The 21761-nt window shown below is 37.6% G+C and overlaps 1 protein-coding gene and 1 pseudogene across 1 annotated transcript; one reads left to right on the forward strand and one right to left on the reverse strand.

The window, feature by feature from the left end:
- Nucleotides 1–3065: 3065 nt before the first annotated feature.
- On the forward strand, nt 3066–12871 carry LOC137962813 (soluble inorganic pyrophosphatase 6, chloroplastic-like). Its single transcript, XM_068809894.1, has 6 exons — nt 3066–3336; nt 9564–9724; nt 10604–10704; nt 10815–10996; nt 11150–11248; nt 12460–12871. Exons 1-6 carry the CDS (start codon nt 3109–3111, stop codon nt 12550–12552), a joined length of 864 nt encoding a protein of 287 aa, XP_068665995.1. The 5' UTR covers nt 3066–3108; the 3' UTR covers nt 12553–12871.
- Nucleotides 12872–16669: 3798 nt separating this feature from the next.
- Nucleotides 16670–20194, reverse strand: LOC137963300 (K(+) efflux antiporter 3, chloroplastic-like; annotated as a pseudogene).
- Between the last annotated feature and the right edge of the window lie 1567 nt (nt 20195–21761).

Raw genomic sequence — 21761 nt, forward strand, 5'->3', positions numbered from 1 at the left:
AATAGTGTCTTCGTTTCTCAAATAGAGCCCAAATGCATTGTTGAAGGTGAAAAAGATGACTTTTGGATTATTGGAACGCAAGAAGAACTAAATCAATTTGAAAGAAAAAAATTTGGACTCTAGTACCTAGACTCGAAAATCAACAAATCATAATAACAAAATGAGTCTTTAGGAACAAAGAAAATGAAGAAAATCAAGTAGTGATAAACAAAGTTAGGTTAATTGTCAAAGGATATAACCAAGAAGAAGGTATAGATTTTGAAGAAACCTATGCACCCGTGGCAAGACCAGATGCAATTCAAATGCTCCTAGCCTAGGTTTGTCATATGAAATTCAACTTGTACCAAATTAATGTTAAGAGTGCATTTTTAAATGGGTATATACAAGAAGAAGTACATGTTGAACAACTCAAAGGATTTGAAGATAGGAGTAAGCTTGACCATGTATACAAATTTCATAAAGCATTATATGTGTTAGCAAGCTCCAAGATAAGACTCCATTTACTAAGAATCATGATCAAGACTTTCTTATCTTTCAAATTTATGTGGATGATATCATATTTGGTTCTACAAATCCCTCTCATTATGAAGAATTTGCTACTGTAATCAAAGAAAGTGTTTGAAATGAATTTAATGGGTGAACTCACATACTCCCTTGGACTTCAAGTACATCAAGCTGAAAAATAGCACATTCATAAATCAAACTAAATAAACTAAGGGACTTTTTAAGAGATTCAACATTGAAAATCTTAAGTCAATTAGCACACCCAGGAGTTCATCCTTGATAAATGACCAAGACAACTCCAGTAGAGCCACATATAAAAAATTGTATAGAAGCATGATAGGATCCCTACTTTACCTTTCAACCAGTAGACTGGATATAATGTTCTCGGTATGCTTATGTGCTAAATATCAATCCAATCCTAGAGAATCTTACTTAGAGGTAGCAAAAAGAATTTTTTGTTATCTACTTGGGACATCCAATTTAGGTCTTTGGTACTCAAACTGTTTAGCTATTGATCTAGTCGGTTACTCAGATGTTGATTTTTCCAGTTGCAAAATTGATAGATAGTGTACAAGATATAGTTACCAATTACTAGGAAATATGTTTGTCTCTTGGTTTTCAAGAAATAACACTTAGTTACACTATCCACTACTAAAGCTGAATATATAGCATGTAGAACTTGTTGTGCTCAAGTTATTTGGATAATACACCAACTAGATGATTACGTCTTAGAGGAAAAAGAAATTCCAGTCCATTTCGACAACATGAGTGCCATAAGTCTAAGTAGGAACCGATTCACTACTCTCGATCAAAGCACATAGAAATTAGACCCTTTTATTAGAGAGCTAGTACAAACCAAGGTTATTAGAATTGATTTTTTCAGCACTAAAAATCAATCAGTGAATATTTTTACAAAGCCATTAGGACTTGACCATTTCTTTAAGCTTTGAGGAGAGCTTGGCATGAGCAACCCACCTTGATTGATTTCAGTTGAAAAAACTTGAGCTTAATCTACACATCCCATGGTTATAAAACCAAAAGAGTGAAATAGAATTCAAAAGATCACATTTTAGTCACTCTGCTAACGCCATTGATCGATCAATGTCTATTGGTTGATCAATCAACTTAAGCAATTGATGAATTAATCGAAACAGAATGATTGATCATTCATGGTGCAAACAAAGAAGATGAAGAGCCACATTTGAATTTTTTAACCTATCTCTTCATCCGAAATCATTTCAAAACCTTATCCAATAATTTTCCAAATCTACATTGACCTAAATCTCCATTCCTTTTTTCTCTTTTGAGAGATTTCTCTTAAAATCCAAGGCTAAAACCATCATTTCATCCCTTTTTCTCTCAAAACCAAACAGAGCAAAAATGGTAAGGATGGAAGTCATGGCAACGAAGAAGACTCCAAGTAAAGAGAATGACATTTGTGAGGAAATGCCAAATTAGAGGGAGTACATTTGTACTTGGACTCAAAGAAAAAGGTATTTCTCTATTTTTCGCCAAAGAGCATCAAATATATAATAGACCATGAAGTATGTAATAGTTGCTATTGTGCCCACAAAAATACAGGTCAAATTCTAGAGCAGGACCATAAACTACAGGTTCTGAAAGAGTTTCAATCAGATTTGAGTTTTTTGAAATTAGAGCAAGAAGCATAACCATGGCGGGGCCACTTCCACTCAAGTTCAGTCTGTCAACTGAAACAATAAAAAAAAGAGCAACTAAAAGGCTATAAAGATTCATTCTATGCTTAAGCATGATCAATCCCAACTCCCGATCATAGCAATTCACTCAATTCTGAGGGTCATAAGCCAAATGACGAGACTTCATTAGTGTCCAATCTTCACAGCTTTAACAGCTATGATCTTCGATGCTTACCTCCAAAGTATTCTAGTATGGAGCTCTAGTATCCGCAGCTGCAAAGCACCACGAAGCCACAATTACAGCTACGAACCTTATGATGTTGATGAGGGATGATTTTCCCTCACGGTTGCCAAAAACGAAAGACGAGAGAAAGCTCGGGTAAGGGGGAGGGAAAATGAACCACAACATTTATGAACGCAAATACCATTAATCTGCAACAAAAGCCAATAAATTCTTAATTATGAAAATGAATCATCCGAGCTAAAATTATATGAAATTAAAATTAAGTGACTGTTAGAGCTCAAAATTTTACGTTCACCCTTGTGAACTTATTTTTTCTTCAGAATTGTTGAATTTTTACTGCTTCTCAAAGAATATAACTCTGTTATTACAAAAATATTAGCTTCTTTTGATGCATTCCTTGAGCCCAAAATAAAAAAATAAAAAATCGGAGTATAATGCAAAGTTTGGTTAGGTCTGTGCAGAATTGGTAACTTTCTATTCACCCATTATCAATCAACAGTCAGGACATAGGCCCCGTTACCTTCTTAATGTTACAAGCTGCACAATTGTTCTTGCCTGTAGAGAAAGTGGTGGGACCCTGTCATCGTCACAGTTTGATGGCTAAGCGAGAAGATATAAATTTTAACAGACGTCACAAGAACTGCGGGTATTTTTCTGGAGCACAGAAGGTTGCATTTTGGTCAGTGCGGCTGCTAACGCTCTACAATGGCGGCCACTAAAGTCTTAGCAGCAGGAGCTCTCCATGGCGTTCATGGAAGAAGCATCTTTCGGAAGCAGACTTTCTCTATCAAGCAAAAGGCTCTCTGTTTGGCAAAACCGAAAAGGTTGTTCACTTGCAGAGCTCTCTATACGCCAAAAGTCCAGATCAAAGAGGAGGGGCAGCCAGAAACTCTAGACCACAGGGTCTTCTTCGTCGACAATTCGGGAAAGAAGGTGTATTTTTTACTCTTCCATATTCATGAGCGCTCTATTGCTTTCACTTCGGTTAATCGACCATGAGTTTTGGTAATGTAATTCCAAAGAGGGTCACTTCGAACTAGTTGCCTGTTATAGAAATAGCTCTCCGTCATCTGGTGACATCTTTATAGAAAAGTCCCATCCCTTACCTTGAAAGATTAGGACTAGAGCAAATTTCTTGCGTTTCATTTGTTTAGATTTTCATATTAATTCCCAAATTCTGTCTAAAGTACATATGGTAACATGAGTTACAATATCAACATCTTTTCTAGTCAGGCATTTTTTTTTTTGGTTAATTAACCATAATTTCAGAACTGTTGTTGATCACATAGAGCTGGGAATTGTAGGTTCAGCTTCTCATATTTTTGGTAGAAAAAAAATATTTATTCAAATTTCTTGTCTCTCAAGAAAGTTTATTCAAAATCTGCATTTTGAGTTTCTTATCTGAGCTCTATTTGTAAATTTTCATTGGAAAATTGTTTATGACTAGACCCTTTTTACCTCTTTGCTAGTTCAACCATGCTTTTTTGCTCTGTAAAAATGTAATAAAAATTAATGGAGCTTGGATTCAAAGGGTACAAGACCTGAGAAGTATCAACCTATTATGGAAGAAATAGGCCTTCACTGGTTCACAGTGTTTCTTCACATGATGACAAGCTGAGCCATTTTTATGAAGGAAGTCATTAATACAGATACAGAACTCTGTTAGGATTTTTATTACAACCAAAAGTTTTTTGTGTGCTGGATATGGGAGTTCATTGGTGATGAGGACTTTTAAAATTGAGGACATGGATCAGGCCTTGGTCCTGTGATAGAAATTGTTTCAGTTCAGTCTTTTACATACCTATGGGATGAACATTTTGCAGTTTGCTTTGAAGTGATTATTAGTGGAGTTCTTGGTGGAAGGATCAGGTCCCACAACCGACCCCATTTTTCTCTTTAATACTAGTAGAAGGAAAAATTAAATACAAGGAACCATGAGTTGCAGTCAGAGAGCATGTTGGATCTCCGAGAAAAATGAAGGTGGATTATTATGAGGTAGAAAAATTTAACATAACTGAAGGGTTCTCAAGTACGGTTGGGTCAAGATTGGATCGGGGTTTCAAAAATCCAAACCTGACCTCAAACGTGGTTGGAAAACCGACCGTCTCAGCCACATCTCCCTTTCTGTTGACTTTGTCTCCATATCCCTGCCCTTAGAAACCAACCTCGCTCGCTTTGTGAAACAGTAAAAATCAACTTTCAAATTAAGAAAACGAAAGAAAACTCGTATATATGTGAGTAAAGATAAACACTGATGACATTCAATCATTATAAGTTCAAAAATATTATAAAAAACTAAGACCGAATCATGTCAAAATGATAAAAAAATGAAAAATGCAACACATATTCACACTTCACCCGTTCAATTTAAAAATATAATAAAAAAACATTAACATTGAGAACTGTGAAGTTAAAAATAATAAAATAATTAAAGGTTGTAACATGATGTCTGTCGTTTTATAAAACTTGTTAGAGTTTTCCTTAGATGTCCTCAAGAAAACAAAAAATTGCAGGTTTTTAAAATCCTTGTAGGTTGGGTTTGGGGAATTCTGTCCCCAACCCAATATCTTACAGCTTTTTTCCTTGTCCCTTCCTTGACCTGAACTTGATGTTTTTCTTTTTCCTGCTCTATCCTTGACCCACAAGGTGAAATGGGAACTCCGTCATCAGCTTTTTTTGGTAGGGGTGCCCATCCCTATTCTCCAGACCCACCTTTCCTTAAGGGGAAAGAAATCTTAGATTCCACAATGGCAGCACATGAGCTTATTGATCACTTCTGCTGTAACCAGGACCCGAGAATCGCCCTAAAGCCTGATCTAGAAAAAGCTTACGACAGAGTTAATTGGATCCTGCTTGATGAGATACTGGAAAAAATGGGTTTCGGTGAAAAATGGCGATTTTGGATCAGAAGTTGTGTGGGCTCGGCCTCCTACTCTCTCATCCTCAATGGCTCGGTCTGTGGGTATTTCAAAGGTACCAGGGGGATCAGACAAGGTAACCCGCTCTCTTTACTCTTATTCAACATGGTAGCAGAATTCCTCTCCTCTATGTTTTATTTGACTGTTAATCTTGGATGGCTCCCCCCCACTAGTCCCAAGCAGGCTTTTAATACCCCCATACTTTAGTATGTGGATGATACCATTATATTTGGAATCGGAAATATAGAAGGAGCTAGAAGGATCATAGCGGTATTGGGCCTTTTTGAATTAGCCTCTGGGCAAAAAGTTAATTGGGGGAAAACATCTCTCATGGGATTCAACGTTGGCCATGAGCTTCTTGTAGAGATGGGAAATATATTTGATTGTACAACAACTAGCCTCCCAACAACTTACCTTGGCCTCCCCCTATTCAATGGCCGCATATCCCAAAGTCTATGGAATTCGGTGGTTGAAAAGATTGAGTCCCGGTAAGCAACCTGGAAGGGGCGTCTACTCAGCAAAGTTGGAAGGCTCATCCTCCTTAAGTCTTGTATTGTGGGCATCCCGAATTATGCTTTATCCTTTATGCCTTGCCCTTCTTCCGTATGTAAAATCATGGATAAGCTCAAAAGAAGGTTTCTCAGGAGGGGATCGAGCGATGCATTTAAATATCACCTGGTCAGATGGGATGAAGTCTATCTGCCACAGAGATTGAGAGGTTTGGGGATTTGGAAATCAAAGGAAATGAACCAAGTTCTGCTCCTAAAATGGATATGGAAGTTCAACACAATTTCCTCTAACCTTTGGAAAGAAATGGTTCTTGTCAAGCTTAGTTGGAATTCTCCATGGTGGATGTCAGGTGGTAATCGGAGAGGCCTATCCTCAATCTAGAGATCACTATACTCACTTATTCAAAAAATTTCCTCAGCCAGTAGATTCTTTGTTGGAAACGGTAGATCCCTTAAATTTTGGGATGGTTGGTGGACAGGGCAGGAACCTTTATGGATCTCTTTCGGGAATCTATTCCTCCTCTCTACACAAAGGGAGATATCAGTACCTGATTCTTTTGAGGGGGGTGGTCTGAGCCTACATCCCCGAAGGGGTTTCTCCGACATGGAGGCTTTGGAAGCAAGCCGCTTGATGGTTTCTTTAAATTCTGTCAAAATTAGACCTTCCGATGCAGACAAGCTCATTCGGTGGCCTGACAAAAGCGACACCTTCTCAGTTTCATCTGCATACAGATACATTAATGGTTGGGATTCAACTTAAAGGGAGCATCAGATATTCTTTGTATGACGTCATTGTGCACTGCCAAAGATTAAATTCTTCATGTGGAGCTCTTGCCAAAGTAAGATTCTCACGACAGTCGTGCTTAGAAGAAGGGGCCACCCATCTATCCTTTTTGCAACACAGAGGTTGAAACCACCAGTCACATTCTGCTACAGTGCTCCTTTTCGTGGAATGTGTGGACCTCCGTTCTCTGCAAGTTGGGGCTGCAATTCTGTATGTCAAATGATTTGATCTCCTTCAGCAAGTTGCTCATTGGCTATCCCCTTCCTGGTCTCGGAAAAGTGATGATCTCCGCCTGTGTCAGTTTTGTTCCGTGGGGGCTTTGGAATGAACGCAACCGAAGGATTTTCGATACTATAAGTGAATCAGTGGTAAAAGTAGTGGACAGGGTGTTGGGCCAAATCTCTGCTTGGCTTCTGACTAAGAAGTTTTTTTCCTCCTTTGAGGGTACCTTTATCTGTGAAAACTGTAGCAATTTGGTAAAGATGCACATTGGGACCAAGGTCCAAGTCATGCGGCAGTGGACTCCCCCAGAAGCTAGTTACCTAAAGTTGAATTTTGATGGCTCTTCTCTCGGCAATCCTGGGATTGCTGGTTTTGGGGGAGTTATTTTGGATCCATCCGGCAATCAGTGTTTCTCTTATGTGGCCCAGTAGACATTTCTGATTCAATGTCAGCTGAGCTCCATGCCCTCTTCAATGGGCTTCGTGTTTTCAAAGACAAATGTAGTGGTCCCCTTCACATTGAAGGGGACTCGAAGGTATCATTGGCTGGTGCAAGTGTGCTTCCCCTCCCCCGTGGCGCCATTGGGACATCTTTCGAGAGATTTTAGAAATTACCTCACTATTCTCTTGTACTTGGTCTCACATCCCGAAATCTGCAAATTCGGCAGTAGATGTGCTAGCCAAGCAGGGAGCGACCCTGCAATCTATTGTTGTTAGGGATTTGCTCCCTCTCCCTTTGTAATTTTTCTCTTGTTGATATAAATACATCTTTTTAAAAAAAAAAATAAAGATCCACATTTCACCAAATTATCTATTCTAAAATGTTACATGTTCTGATCAGCCCAAGTGAAGATCTTGAAGGCTTAAATATTTTTCTTCCTTTTCTTCTTTTATCTTTTTAGTTCTTCATTTGGTTCAGTAAATCTGAATTTCATTACAGGGATTAGGTACATAATTATGATGATGTATCATTTTCAGATTCTAGATGCTCATGCTATTCAAAAAAGTGAAAAAGGTTAAGAATACTCAGTCTATTCAACAACAGGTTCAGACTATGTTGTTAAGTATCACTGTGGAATTCCTGGATTGAGCTTTTACTTGTTTGCCATGATGACTTACCAGCAAAGAATATGGTTCAATACTCGATTGATATTTCTTCTCTATAAAAATATATTGGCAAGTGACTTTAATGTAGAGAAATTTGACCAAAGGAAGGAGTGATGTAAAAGGTACTGGTATAGGGCGAAAGGATGAGAGGCAGAAGTGATCCTCACAACGTGTTGTATAGTAAATAGATAAGTGTCATGAGTTGAATAACTAAAACACAGCAAGTAATAATGAAACAGTAAAAGAGTGAAATATTAACAGCAAACAAGTGATAGAAACCACAATAAAATGAAATACCTCCAAATTTTGTTATTTTATCAGCAGAATTAATACTTTTGTTATGTTTGGGTTCTGTATATGGAAGGAAGAGATGGGCTCTCGCTTGTGGAATTTCTAGTGGGATCAAAGAGGTTTACTTCAGTGAAATACAAAGAGGATCACTTAAAACAATTTCATAAATTGTGAGAGAGCAACCTGTTTGTTAGGGGACTTACCTCTTTTATTAACTCACTTAAAACAATATTACATGAATAGTAAAATTCCCTTCACTCTACAGATCTCATGACTGTATAATTACAATTATGATTTAAGTAAACAGTGTACCCAACTGAATTTACTAGACTCATAAAGACATCTAAACTATGAGGGGTACGATATACATGGTAAAAAGACCAATATGCCCTTAGATACATAATTTAACAAATAGAAAGATTGATTGTGTTACTTACATATTCAATGACGCATTGATGTTAGTTTTTTTACTAAAATTAATTATTTCTGTACAATGTGGTTAGAAAAAGTGCTATGTAAGGGAATTATGATTGTTATCTCAACATATAAAAATTCTGTAGTTTTGAACTGGGTATTAAGTTCAAGAACTTCAGCACAGTTCGCTGAGCATATGGTTGGAATTGGTGATAATACTAGCTTGGAACCCTGCCTTCCAAATTGAACACCAGTGAACCGTTGATTCTAAATGCTCTTCATGATTTTAGTTATGGAAAGTTCTTCAGAGATGATAACATTTGTTATGCAAGCTTGGTTCTTCTTTGTCCTTCAGCAGTATATTTTTTGAAGCAGCAGGAAAAATTTGTTCAAATTGATTTAAACTGATAATAATCAACAGAGAGGAGGCAATTTCTTAGGACTGCTCTTAAATTTTATTTCAGGAAAGCAGTTGGGTTTTGCAAACCATTTGTTTGGTTTTGAGCGCCAAAACAATTGCTGGTTCTTTGTTTGTAAATTTTACTCTGTTTGATGGTTGGAAGGAGGCGAGGAGTCACCCATGGTAAACCAATTGCCATGACATCAATGAGACCTTTCCTTTCTGGATTATCGCATATTCTATGATGATCTTGAAAGTTAAATACACTTTCTGCTTTCAGAAAGAATGCATCTCAATCTTACTAAAGCTTTGATGGAGGATACTGCATTTGTTGGTTGGCTTCCACCTTTGGTACCAACAATAAAAAATGGAAATGATTCTTTATCTTGTAATTGTAATTACCTCTTATGATCTGTTTCAATCAGTAGTTTTGAAAGCTTTGATACTTTATAAGGCTAATTATCTTTAATAGGAAATGGCAGCTTCATTGACTCTATAATTGCTGAAAATGTGCAGGTTTCACCTTGGCATGACATTCCATTACAATTAGGGGATGGCGTTTTTAATTTTATTGTTGAAATACCAAAAGAATCTAGTGCAAAGATGGAAGTGGCTACTGAAGAGCCTTACACTCCCATAAAGCAAGATACAAAGAAGGGGAAGCTTCGATACTACCCGTGTGTTTTCCTTACCTCTAGGCATTGGAGAATATTATCTACTTTAATTTATATTTGTTGGAATTTTGGGTTGAGCATGGTTCCATCCCAAAATGACTAGCGACTTAGGAGGCCTATTGCTCAACCTTATAACCCATTAGCTTTTCTTATCATTTTTCAATGTTAAACTTTTTCTCACTCAACACTCCCCCTCAAGTCTAGACTTACAAATAACGAGCCTAGTGGCACAAACCTTTTAATGGGGTACATAGACTCCTACCTTATGGAGTCCACAAGACACTGACTCTATAGAACCCATAATATATAGATAACTTGGGGAGCACAAACTGGGTCTTAGCCCCCACGCACGACCTGTTTTGATACCAGGTTGATTTTTTGGTTGAACTTGATTCCATCCCAAAATGACTAACAACTTAGGAGGCCTATTGCTCAACCTTATAACCTATTAATTTTTCTTCTCATTTTTGAATGTGTGACTTTTTCCCACTCAACAAGGCTTTTGCAAATGGATTCGGGGGGAAGTGAAATGTAATTGCATTCATACTCTCTTATTAGTCACCCGAAGTGTTGGATTGCTGACAATGTGATGATATGACCTTGCTATAAAAAAATATTACCATGGAATGGTGGTGTACCCTTCCTAGCAGCCTTTTGTCCTTGTTGAATAGAACGACATAAGAATCATTGAAGCAGTTTACTGAATTGGCCTGAAAAAAAATACCATTTAGAGGGCAAAAAGCTCGCAGTTTTTTATATGACTAATTTTTTCTTAAATGTTTGGAAGCTCTTGAGTTCTTAGTTAAGGTGCAACCTTTTCTTCTTTTCATATTTGACATGGGACATCTCATGATTGCCTTCTTTTATTCTGCTCTATTTCAGCTACAACATTAATTGGAACTACGGACTGCTTCCACAAACATGGGAAGACCCTTCTCATGCAAATGTAGAAGTCGAAGGAGCTTTTGGTGATAATGATCCGGGTACATCTCTCCATTCTTTGCTTAATACAGGAAGCAGTAGTTGAACTTCTGAATTTGTCTCTTTAAGTGATGGATAGTAACTTGATCAATGGATTTCTTTAATATGTCAGTTGATGTTGTTGAGATTGGTGAAAGCCGTGCAAAGATTGGACAAATTTTGAGGGTCAAACCTCTAGCTGCTTTGGCTATGATTGATGAAGGGGAGCTTGACTGGAAAATAATTGCGATTTCATTGGATGATTCTAAGGCTTCCTTTGTAAATGATGTTGACGATGTTGAGAAACATTTCCCAGTAATGCTCTATCTTCTCAACGTATCTCTAACTTCCATATATAGTTACCAATTATTTCCCTTTTAATGATAAAATTGAAGGCATCTCCATCTTGTAAAGTTGTTTTGACATTAAACTTTTATCATGTTTAACCAACCATATATTGTTTTCTAGGGGACTCTTACCGCGATTAGAGACTGGTTTAGGGACTACAAGATTCCGGATGGAAAACCTGCTAATAAGTTTGGTCTTGGTAACAAAGCTGCGAGCAAGGTATCTCTATTTCTTCTTCTCGTATTCAGAATTGTTATGGATATTCTCTATAAACATGTTTAACCCCAAAATCTTCTCTCAAAATTGGAGTTTTTTTTTTTTTTTTTTTGAGAAAAGTGTGATTTTATTAAAGTTCAAAGGCTAAAAATGCAAAGAGGAGGGTCCCTAACGATGAGGGATTGTAGGGAAAATGAGGGATCGTAGGGATACCCTTCTTCAGCAAGAGACTCTACCAAACAATCGATAGCTCTATGAACATGACTCCAAGGACAAACAAAAGAAGAGGTTAACTCCATAATCTTATAAAAACAAGCCCAATGATGCCAAGGAGGATCTTTTTTGCTTGAGCACCAATTGATCACGTTGCTTGAGTCACCTTTAACCTATAAAAAACCCTGAAATTTTTCTCTAAATACAAGAAGACAATAGCGAAGGCTTGAAGCTCTGTAGATGTAGAGTAAAAAATCCCAAGAGCCAACGAAGGATGCCAAGATTAAACCAGTAGAATTTCAGAATTTGGAATTTATTTTCGCTCTTGGATCATGGAAAACCTGTCTCATCGTTTTAAAAAAACTTTAAAATTTATGCAGTCTCCAAAGAGGGCCTGTTTTTCTTTTACTATGTCTGATTTTTGTGGGTGAAACTGCCAATGGAGGGTATGGGCTCCCTTCCCATCTTATAGAATTAAAAGAAAACGTAAAAAATAATATAAAATTATGTTGAATTTGTAAAATATTTTAAAACCACATTTACTACATACTATAGAAAATAAATACTTGCTATGTAAATTAACATATTTCTTAACTTAAATTTTAACTATTTAACATGAATTCATTTTTGCTGTTTATAAACATGATTTGAGGTAATTATTAGTAATTATTTTTATAAATTATTTTAGAGTCAATTATATGTTAAAGATATAGTATAATAATAATTATAATAGTTTATTTGTGTGAATTTGTATTTAAATTAATTCTTGAGTGTTCCATTTAACTACACTAAATCACTAACAACAGATTCTGTTACTTGGATCACCTAGTAACAATTGAGAGGTCTGATTAACTTTGAAATGCTATATTTTGGAAATCTTTATTCTGAAAAAGGTGTGATCCAGAAAATTCTATATATGTTTTTTGGTGATTCAATTCTCAATTCTAAAATTTTATAAGTCATAAGCATCACCTTATATATACTATTGTTCTATCTGGCAGGATTACGCTCTTAGGGTCATTAGTGAGACAAATGGTTCTTGGACGAAATTGATTAAGAGATCAGTTCCTGCTGGAGAGCTCTCCCTCGTGTAAAATTGTTCTTCTTAAGTTGAACTTCAAGGCCGGGCATCCTTCTCAATCGCTTGGAGGTATTTCCTAATAATGAGACAATGTAGTTGAGATTTTTTTAGGCAATTGTAGCAGAAATATTGCTTGAACTTGGGATGGGTATGTATTTGAATCATGGTTGGATCGCCATCGCTAGATCTTTGTGCAATTACCATTAAGATTTCGTGTTTTTATATTTGTTCGAGTACTGCCAAGCCGAACGTATTTGACTACAAAGAATGAAAAGATTCTGCTTCTTAAAGAGCTTGTTTATTTAAGTTTATTTTCAACTATGTTTTGTTCTCATCCTGTATTCTGCAACATGCTTCTAAAGGTTCTTTTCAGTTCCAACACCAACTTTTAAATAAAAACACCTGAGAAATTAGATGCCACAATTGGAAGAATGCAGAAAAGGACCAAGAATGGGGTGATGAAAAAGTCTCAATCTTCCAATATCATTCCTTATAGTTTTCTTATGACATTGAAATTGACTCAGACTATTGGATAACATTTAGCTGAAGTCAAGTATTTCTATATACATCCAATACCCACTAAAGGAAACAAAAAATAAAGATGAAGGAAGAAGAATTCAGCAGATGAAGCTTGTTCTATACCGATTTAGTGGTAGTCGCATGGATATATCCAAGTTTTCACAGGGATCAACAGCTCCATTCCAGAGCCTTCTGAAACCGTTCTTCCAAGTTGGACTCTTCTTCACAACACCTGGAGTCGGAATAGGTATCAGTTCATTGCCTGGTATCAGAGACCCACTTCCATGAAAACCAGCCAGCGGCAGCAGCAAACTGAAACGTGGATTCCGGAGGACAATGGGGGGGAGGATAATTACTCCGGCAGTGATGGGAGAGAAAGAGCATTGCAGCCATGGGAGCCATTCAAGCATAGCTGCTGAGATGAAAACAGAGATAGAGACTATTGAGCGTGGGAATATAAGAGAGTGGATCGAAGTTATAGGTCGGGAGATTGGAGAAGAACAAAAATCTATGGGCGCTTTGGCGCCGTTGTTTTGGTACGTTGAAAGGTAGAAAATTGGCTGCCGTGGCGATTGCGTAGAGAGCAGTGGCAAGAGAGACTTCCAATTTATAAAAGAGGGGCTCTAGATGAGTCAAAAGAATCCTGCGGCAGGCTCAACCGGGTTAAATCGGAATCGTATTCTTTTCTGGTTATTGTGTAGGTAATAATCCAATGGATGTGTCCACTAAGTCAATGCACCCATTTAATCTACTTCTACAGGGGGATGTGCTGGCCATTATTCCCTGTACTGAACATCCAATGACAAAACATTTAGAAGTGGGCCCCACGCCTATAAAATCATGGTAGTTTTATTTTATAAATAATATATTTGAAACCATAATTCTAACACCCTTTGGCTAAGGACCTACTATGTTATTGGCAGATCTGTTTACATGGGACCAGTTAAAAAAATACTTTTTTGCTAGATCCTGTATTTCATAAAATACATTCCAATGCATGGAGCTGAGACGTGTGTTTGCATAGACTCTTAAGCCATGAAGCACCACACTAATCCCAGGGACATAGAATGCTTTTGACCTAAGGGCCAGAATAAGTGATTGCTATGGATCTATCATGTTATCTGAAAGCTCCCTCAAAACCTGCTGGACCTGGGGTGACCCAGGAGCTTTATGTTTCCTTGAGCAGGAGGGGACAAGGTAGAAATGTTAGGTTGTTTAGAGGGGTGCATCTCAGCATCGTTCAGATGAATGTTATGAAATTTCAGAGGCGGCAGACCCTGGTCTTCAATTGTATTTTCAGTTGTGGAGGTCTTGTTATTGAAGTGCAGCAAGTACCTACTGTTCCTGTTGACATGTAAACCTTAAGGAGTGCTTGCTCAGCTGTACGCAATAACATGAAGTCATCTGATGAACGGGATTTTTGAAAATGAGAGGAAAGCACTGCTGCTTATGGAAATTAGGAATGAAATTCGACTACAGCTGAGATGCAAGGCTGCATTGATCTGACATATGGTGGATGGTCACCTTGAAGTGTATAAGTGCTGTTGGGGATATGAACTCCTCTTCTCACGAAGTTATCAGAAGTGAGAATTCTGCACCTAACAGCACTCTCGATGAAGAACTTAGATCTTGAGGGGGACTTTTCCAGCTTCCATGCCTCAGCAGCAAAACAAAGATCAGTTTGAAGTTCTGATGATTTTTTTTGTTTATAGAAGGTGTACCCTCAGAATTAACGGATTCCGTTTGCTGTGTTTAGAATTTGGGCATGTTTGGAAATACCCTACTTTTTTTGAGGTTAATAGCATGACAGTTTTTTAATGACTGTTGATAGTTTTGTTAGTTTTAGTTTTTGTCATCAATTGCTCCAAATTGAAGTAGGTGTGTGATTATTTTTTTTCCTACTGTTCGTTTTTCTTGTAGTCCTAGGTTTGGAATCACACATTCTCTTTGCTTGGGTCTGGCTCCATGGCTGGCAGCTGAGGTCCCTATTCTTGTTGATTCTGGTATGATCAAGCACAAAGATGATGCTGCTTCGTCGGTCCAGTAAATGTTTTTTGTTCAATAACCAGTTCCAGTTTTTTGAGCACTGGACAACGTAAATAAATCTGAAATGTGATCCTTAACAAATGTATGATGCAGGGGTTATAGAGCTTCATTTACAATTTCGAAACTCGTACTATTACAACTGAAATACATTTTTTCATGTACCAATTGGGTTGAAAGTAGGGAGGAATCGAATTTAGCGTCTATGAAGACTTGCATATGCAAGTTGTTTTCTAATTCCCGTTGTCTCTCTTTGGGTTTGTCAATTCTCTTTCCCATAGATGTCAAAAATCTATTTAAATGTCTTCCCATTTCTTGGAAACCATAGATGGAGAGTTGGCATGGGAGATACTCCCGCTGTTAGATTCCCTTCTCCTGCCGAAGATGAACTAAAGGGGGAGGATGACCTTTGTTAGGAATTAGACACCTCAATTCAATACTATCGAGAACAATAATAATCTCAGAAGAAGAAATAATCAAACATGAACACACAATATTTATACAGGTTCGCTTTAAGGTGAGATTACGTGAAGTTTACAAGAGAAATCGTACACACTCAAACTGTCTTTTTTTTCTGACCTCTCTCTCACACAACTCATAATCATCCATCACCCTAATAAAGGCCTCCTTCCCCCCCCCCCCCCCCCCCCCAATTGCTAGCAGTTTACAAGTTTTCAAATGTTTTTCTCTAAACTCTCTGCATAGAGTGTTAATAAGATCCCACAACTAAACAACGTTGGCATTTCCTCGTAAACTTTTCATCAGAAATAGACAAGGAAGAAGCGTGCCCCCACCCAACATCAGGTTGAGGCGGTTGGGCGTTTACCTCCTCACTTTTTCTTGCGTGGGCAAGCCATCAGGAGAAGAAATATCATGTAATCTATAGGATGGAAGTAAATTTGTTGATTTTGCACATAAAAATAACAAATTTAAGATACCTAGATGGTCTGATAACAATGGTGTTTGATCCTTAAACCTCCATGGACAATGGAGAAGAATATTGGAGGAACATTATATTAACAATGATGAAGTCCAGATTACATAACCAATATAGTTTTGGGCTTCAATAAAACCTCAAAATATAGAACCTCTTTCCACTTACGCTAACTCCAACGACCAGTGTGCAGTAGTAGAGCCTTACGCCATGCGAAGACCAGCATGATGATGCTGGAGAGTAGTTGGATGGCTATATTCTCCTTGAATAGCATCCGGTAGGAAACCGAAACGCAGCTTCAAAGAGTTGGTTACTTTTCAGACCTTGTTGTAGGAATCAGGTCCGGCACCCTGCCCTCCAGTGTCCTCACAACAACTGACATCTCTGTTATGTTCTTTTACAAGTGACTGTTGAATGGTAGTTTGTGATCCTGATTGTTCAGCTTCTGCCTGGAGTTCATGCAGTTGGTTCTCCTCTGAAGCAGAAATCTTACATGTCTTTGGTTGGTCAGGATCCCGGAGTTGTTTGTTTTCAGCCACTGAACCAATTTCTGGCCTAGCTCCAGCAAAATCAGCCACTCTACCCTGGTTTTAGATATAAAGAATATCTAAGATATAAACAAGTTTTTTAAAGTTGTGCAAAAAAATGAATTTAAGCATGTCTCAGTACCTCTAATGGCTTCATGACTTTGTACTCCTGTTCGTCAGATTTCTTAAGTGAATCTTGGGCTTGGAGCTCCATGGAGTCTCTCACGAGCTGGCTCAAGAAATTTACATCATCCGACATGACACTGAGTCCTTTCAGTAGCTTTGAACCAAGGTTCACCCTTATCCTGCATGATTATGACTTTTTGGTGAGCACATCACTGAAATTTATGATTTTCTTTTCAAAATTTATGTAACTAATTGAAAAATCATACTATGCCCTCAAAATCAAAAGAAGCTAGGAAATTGCAAGCAAGGGGGACTGCACAATCCAAAAATCAGCCTAAAATCAAAATTTGATCTGCCCTGACCCAGAATATAAGATTTTTTTCAGTCTGATGTTAATGGATTGCAGATGGCTCTCAAAGTGAGTGAAGACTGAAAGGTGGACAAATTATAGTGGAGCTAACATTGGCAAAGGAAGAAAGGAATTTGTACTTAAAAACCAATCACTTTTCTCCAAAAGAGGTTGACTTTCTGAGGCATATTTCCACCACCACTTAGCATGGAGGGCTGAGTTCAACTTTTTCCTTTCTAGACTTGTACCCATTCGACAAGATACTAGGTAACTTCTCAAAAACACCTCATTATAATAATTTTATTTTACTGGCGTCTATTTTATCAATGATACTTGCTGAACTAGGAGGACGGGAAGAGTAATTTGGAATCCTGTCAACAAGAGCCCAATTCCACCACAAAATAACTAGCTGTGTAGGAGACATTGCTCAACCTTGTAAACCAATAACACTTTTTAACACTTCTCCATGTGAGATTATTTCCAGCCAATACTCACCCTCACTTCTATGTTGACACATAATCACATATGGAGCCTGAGACGTGGGCAACACACATGGAGCACACGCTCAATGGAGGACAAACTGGGCCTAGGCGCAAGTAGACATCTTGCCCCGATGCCTCTGTTGAGTTAAACCCGGAGCCACCCCAAAATAACTAGTCGCCTAGGGGTCCATTGTTCAACATTATAAACCAATAATATTTCTTAACACTTAACAATATGAGACTACTCCCGCTCAACAAAGGATTTGTAGAGAGTTGCAATTCCACACCATTAGGTCAGTTTTTTCTTTCCATTGTTTTTTCTTTCAAAATTTAAATCATATTTAGGGTGAACCATGAAATGTCTGCTTCTCCCCTCTCTGTCCATTCAGATGGGAAATTTTCATAACTCATTGTGGTACCAGATGATTATAGAGTGAACCACAATGCAGGCTTCTAATGTACCTAAAATTGATCGATTTTGTCAAAATACAATGCCTACTCAGAGGAAATAAAGTGGAGCAAAAATAATGTATCAATCAACTGAAAGACTGAAGCTGTACCGCAGGAAATGCAAGCCGAATTCTTTGAACAGTTTCAGTTGTTCTTTGCTTATTCATGTACATGACCATAACAGCTTTTGGGGAAGAAATGCCAGCAGACTGGAGCACTGCCGGGCGTGAACCATCTCCATAAATGACTGGAAACCCAAGCTTGCTAGCTGCCAGGTAGGATATGAAAGTAGATTAAGTTTGAGATATTATAGATACCAGCTTGAGCAATACATTTTCTGCACATATTGGTTAGAAATACGAACCACAGAGTGGAAGGAGGCACCATGGCTAAATTAAGGCCTAAAAGTTTCAATCGGATGATTCAAAATTAAATAGCTCAACACATTTATTCAACCACTAATTTACAGACCACTGACTCTTATACTCCGCAGTTGCAGCCCGTCCATGGTTGGACCCTCAAAATGTTATTTATGGTTGCTTGTTTACATGACATGAACATCTGATGAGTCCATACTAAGTACCATTGAATTTGGAGTCAATAGGTGGGGAATGTTTTTTGGAGAATAACGAGAAATTCATTAAGGAATGAGAGAAGCAAGCGGACAGATTACATCAAGGCCATCCAACAAAGTCCCCATCCAGCCCTGAAGCCAATGGCGTTGATAAGAAATTGGCCAGAACCTGTAACTAGAAGATAAGATACTCAAGAGAGAGAAGATTGACTGCAAACCAGTTGCATTGGGAGGCAGTTGAGAGAGTCTAAATTAGCCAGAAAAGATTTACTGCAATCCAGTTGCATTACCTGACCCATTTGGCCAAATCCGAGAATAACCACTGGCTCGCTCACATTGAAGTTTATCATTTCTGGAGCTTTCTGTGTAAGATGAATTTTAGTGTGTGCTTCAATGCAATTCCAGCTGATACAATGACACACGACCTACAAATGAATACTCACTGACATTAGTCTAGACACGTACTTTCTCCTCCTGAAAATTCTGATCAACGATATATGCTACTCTTTTTCCAATCTCATTGAGCAAAGGTGTTAATGCCATTGACAGCACGACCACAATAATAAGAAGTTGGTTCAGCTCCAGTGGCAGTACCCCAAGCCTATCACAGGAGTCAAAGAGATGAAAGCAAGTTTAGTGTTAAGCAAATTTTGTAATGCAGATGAAGACCACTAGGTCTACAAGTTACTAGTGATGTACCTGTTGGCAAGAGAAAAGACTACAAACCCAAATTCACCTCCTTGTGAGAGCAGAAATCCTATTCGTATGCTTTCTTGTAAAGTTAGTCCCACTCTGGGACCTATTGCAGTTATTATCAGTGTCTTGATGACAATTAAATCTGCTAAGAGTGATGGAACACTTGGCCATTCTCGTAAAAGAAGCTGCACGAGGAAAGAGGCTCACTTAGAAATTATAGTAAAAGCATATTCTCTAGTAGTTCCCATTTGTGCTACTTTAAATAGAGAACTGGCGGAAGAAGAGAAGATGTTTGAAATACCTGCATATCAATGAATGTCCCTGTTGTCACAAAAATTAGACCAAGTAACAAGCCTCTAAAAGGTCTAATATCTGCTTCAATTTGAGTCCGAAAATTGGTTTCTGCAAGGATTGCACCAGCTAGAAATGCCCCAAGCTAAACGAGGATGGCCAATAAAGGGAACGCGATTAAGGAGTAAGAGGATAACAAAGTAGTCCACTTACAGAAAGGAAAATACTGCATACCAGTATCACTGAAGCCCAGTTTTTGAGTGACAAGTGAAGTCCCTGCTACTGTGAGCAAGCACAGTGCAACAAAAGCTTCTGAGCTTCTTGATTCTGCAACAACCGGCAAATATGGTATAGCCAACATTTATTTGTCTTACGTTGGGACCAGAATATATAACATCATGACAGGAGGTTTTTGATACCAACTTCAAAAATACGCCTAAGATGGTATTTCCCCCCAAGAGGTAGTAAGCCAAGACCACCTAAAGCCTTCAGACTTTCAGAAGCAAGCATTGGCCAAATGCTTTCTTCAACGAGATTCTACAAATAAGAGATGAAAGCAGTGAAAAACATTTCATACTTGGCCAGGACCAACTAGGTTTCTAGGAGAAGAGTTATAACCAGTTAGTATAACTTCAATAGTTCTGCTAAAGATGTTCCACATCATTATTAAGCACAAGAAAATCACTTTATTATTGTGTGATTGTGAGCAATATACAACAAATACATTGGGTAATAGTGAAAAGAATCCACCGAGGACAGATACAAGAGAGCCTAAGAGGGCACATAAAATAGAAATAAAAGCAAGAAAACCAAGGAAATGGTTACTGTTAAATTCACCATCAAATTCCAGTTATTTTTTTCTTTTCCAGAGATGAAAAATTTCATTAAAGATAAAAAGAAGATACAAGGGTTAAGAGGGGGAAGTAACATTCACGATGAGTTTGTTGGAGACCTCTTTAGCTAGCTTATCAACTAGGTATGTCCTTGATCTACTAGAGGAGACTAGAATGATGGGATGCAGACCAGTAGAAACTCCTACGAAGCCAAGATGAATCAACACACAAGCTAGCATGAGTTGGATGACGAGCTGGAATAAGTTGGCAGAATTGAAGATTTAGTGGGACCCATTAAGATACCACGAGCTGGAAGATTTAATGGGACCCACAAGAATATAGCACGAGCTGGAATCCTTAGCCTAGCCAGCTCATGAAGAAGGATTTGGGAAAGCCAAGTTTGGGTAAGTTAGATTTTGAGTAAGTTCTAAATTGAGTTGAATTATAGTTGGACAGTGTAAATAAATTATATCACTCCTTCACTATAAATATAAGAGCTTGTATTCACAATAAATCAATCAAAGTAAGGAGTTCTCTCCTCTCCCACTCTCTTGTAGAGCTTCTTCTTCTTCTTCCACTTCTTCTTCTTCGTCTTCTCTTCTTGTTTCACTTGTACCTGAGAGCTCTCTCTCTCCTACTTGGTTTTCCTCTTCTTCTTCTCTCCCACCTTGCTCGAGATATTATTAATGGGGTCCTAAATTCAACAAGAACCAAAAGTTTTTTTTTTTTTGTTGGAATATTTCAAATACTTTCATTTAGTTTTTCTATTATGCAAGTTTTATACAAATATTTATTTGCTATCATAAAAAATAATGTTATCCAAACAATATTCCATCTTGTTTCATTAAATTCATAAAAAAATGTTGATAAATTTTTTGATGATTGTAAGATAATACACTTGGAAGCTTCATTTTTTAAAAAATATGCATATACTATTTAGAATTTTCATTTCAATTATATAAGATGATGATTTTAAAAATGGTTTTTAAAACTATTAGTTGCATGATTTTTCAACATAGGTTCGTTGATCGTTGAAAGATTGAAGATGAGTCAAAGTTGTTTGTGCCAATAGCAACGATTGATTGCAAAAATTGGGTTATGGTAAGAAGACCTAATACTATGGTATGCAATCTGGAGCTTTCCTAGTTGTCTAGAGAATCTGAAGGAAGTCACGGGAAGACCTCAAATTTGAAACTTGCATAAGTTCAACTAGTTTTATTCTTTTGTAACTTATTTCTACTTTGATATAAATTAATGGAAATTTTATATAAGATTGTAACTATGGAGTTTAGATTGAAATCTACTTTGCAACTCTGAAAAACTTTTGGAGAGATCTTTCGAAATTTGGTGGAAGTTTTGAACCTTAAGACTATCAAGTTAAAGCCTTGTTTATGTTGA

Source organism: Aristolochia californica, unplaced genomic scaffold (assembly GCF_029961685.1).
Source record: "Aristolochia californica isolate CCGP_79_NKW_82.1479 unplaced genomic scaffold, dmAriCali1.0.hap1 SCAF_4, whole genome shotgun sequence".
Lineage (NCBI taxonomy): Eukaryota > Viridiplantae > Streptophyta > Magnoliopsida > Piperales > Aristolochiaceae > Aristolochia > Aristolochia californica.

What these genes read in the sequence shown, in the direction of transcription:
- LOC137962813 (XM_068809894.1), top strand. Translation starts at nt 3,109, where the DNA reads ATGGCGGCCACTAAAGTCTTAGCAGCAGGAGCTCTCCATGGCGTTCAT. An exon ending in GGGAAGCTTCGATACTACCC is followed by an intron (nt 9,725 to 10,603) that starts GTGTGTTTTCCT and finishes GCTCTATTTCAG; the next exon opens with CTACAACATTAATTGGAACT. An exon ending in TTTTGGTGATAATGATCCGG is followed by an intron (nt 10,705 to 10,814) that starts GTACATCTCTCC and finishes TTAATATGTCAG; the next exon opens with TTGATGTTGTTGAGATTGGT.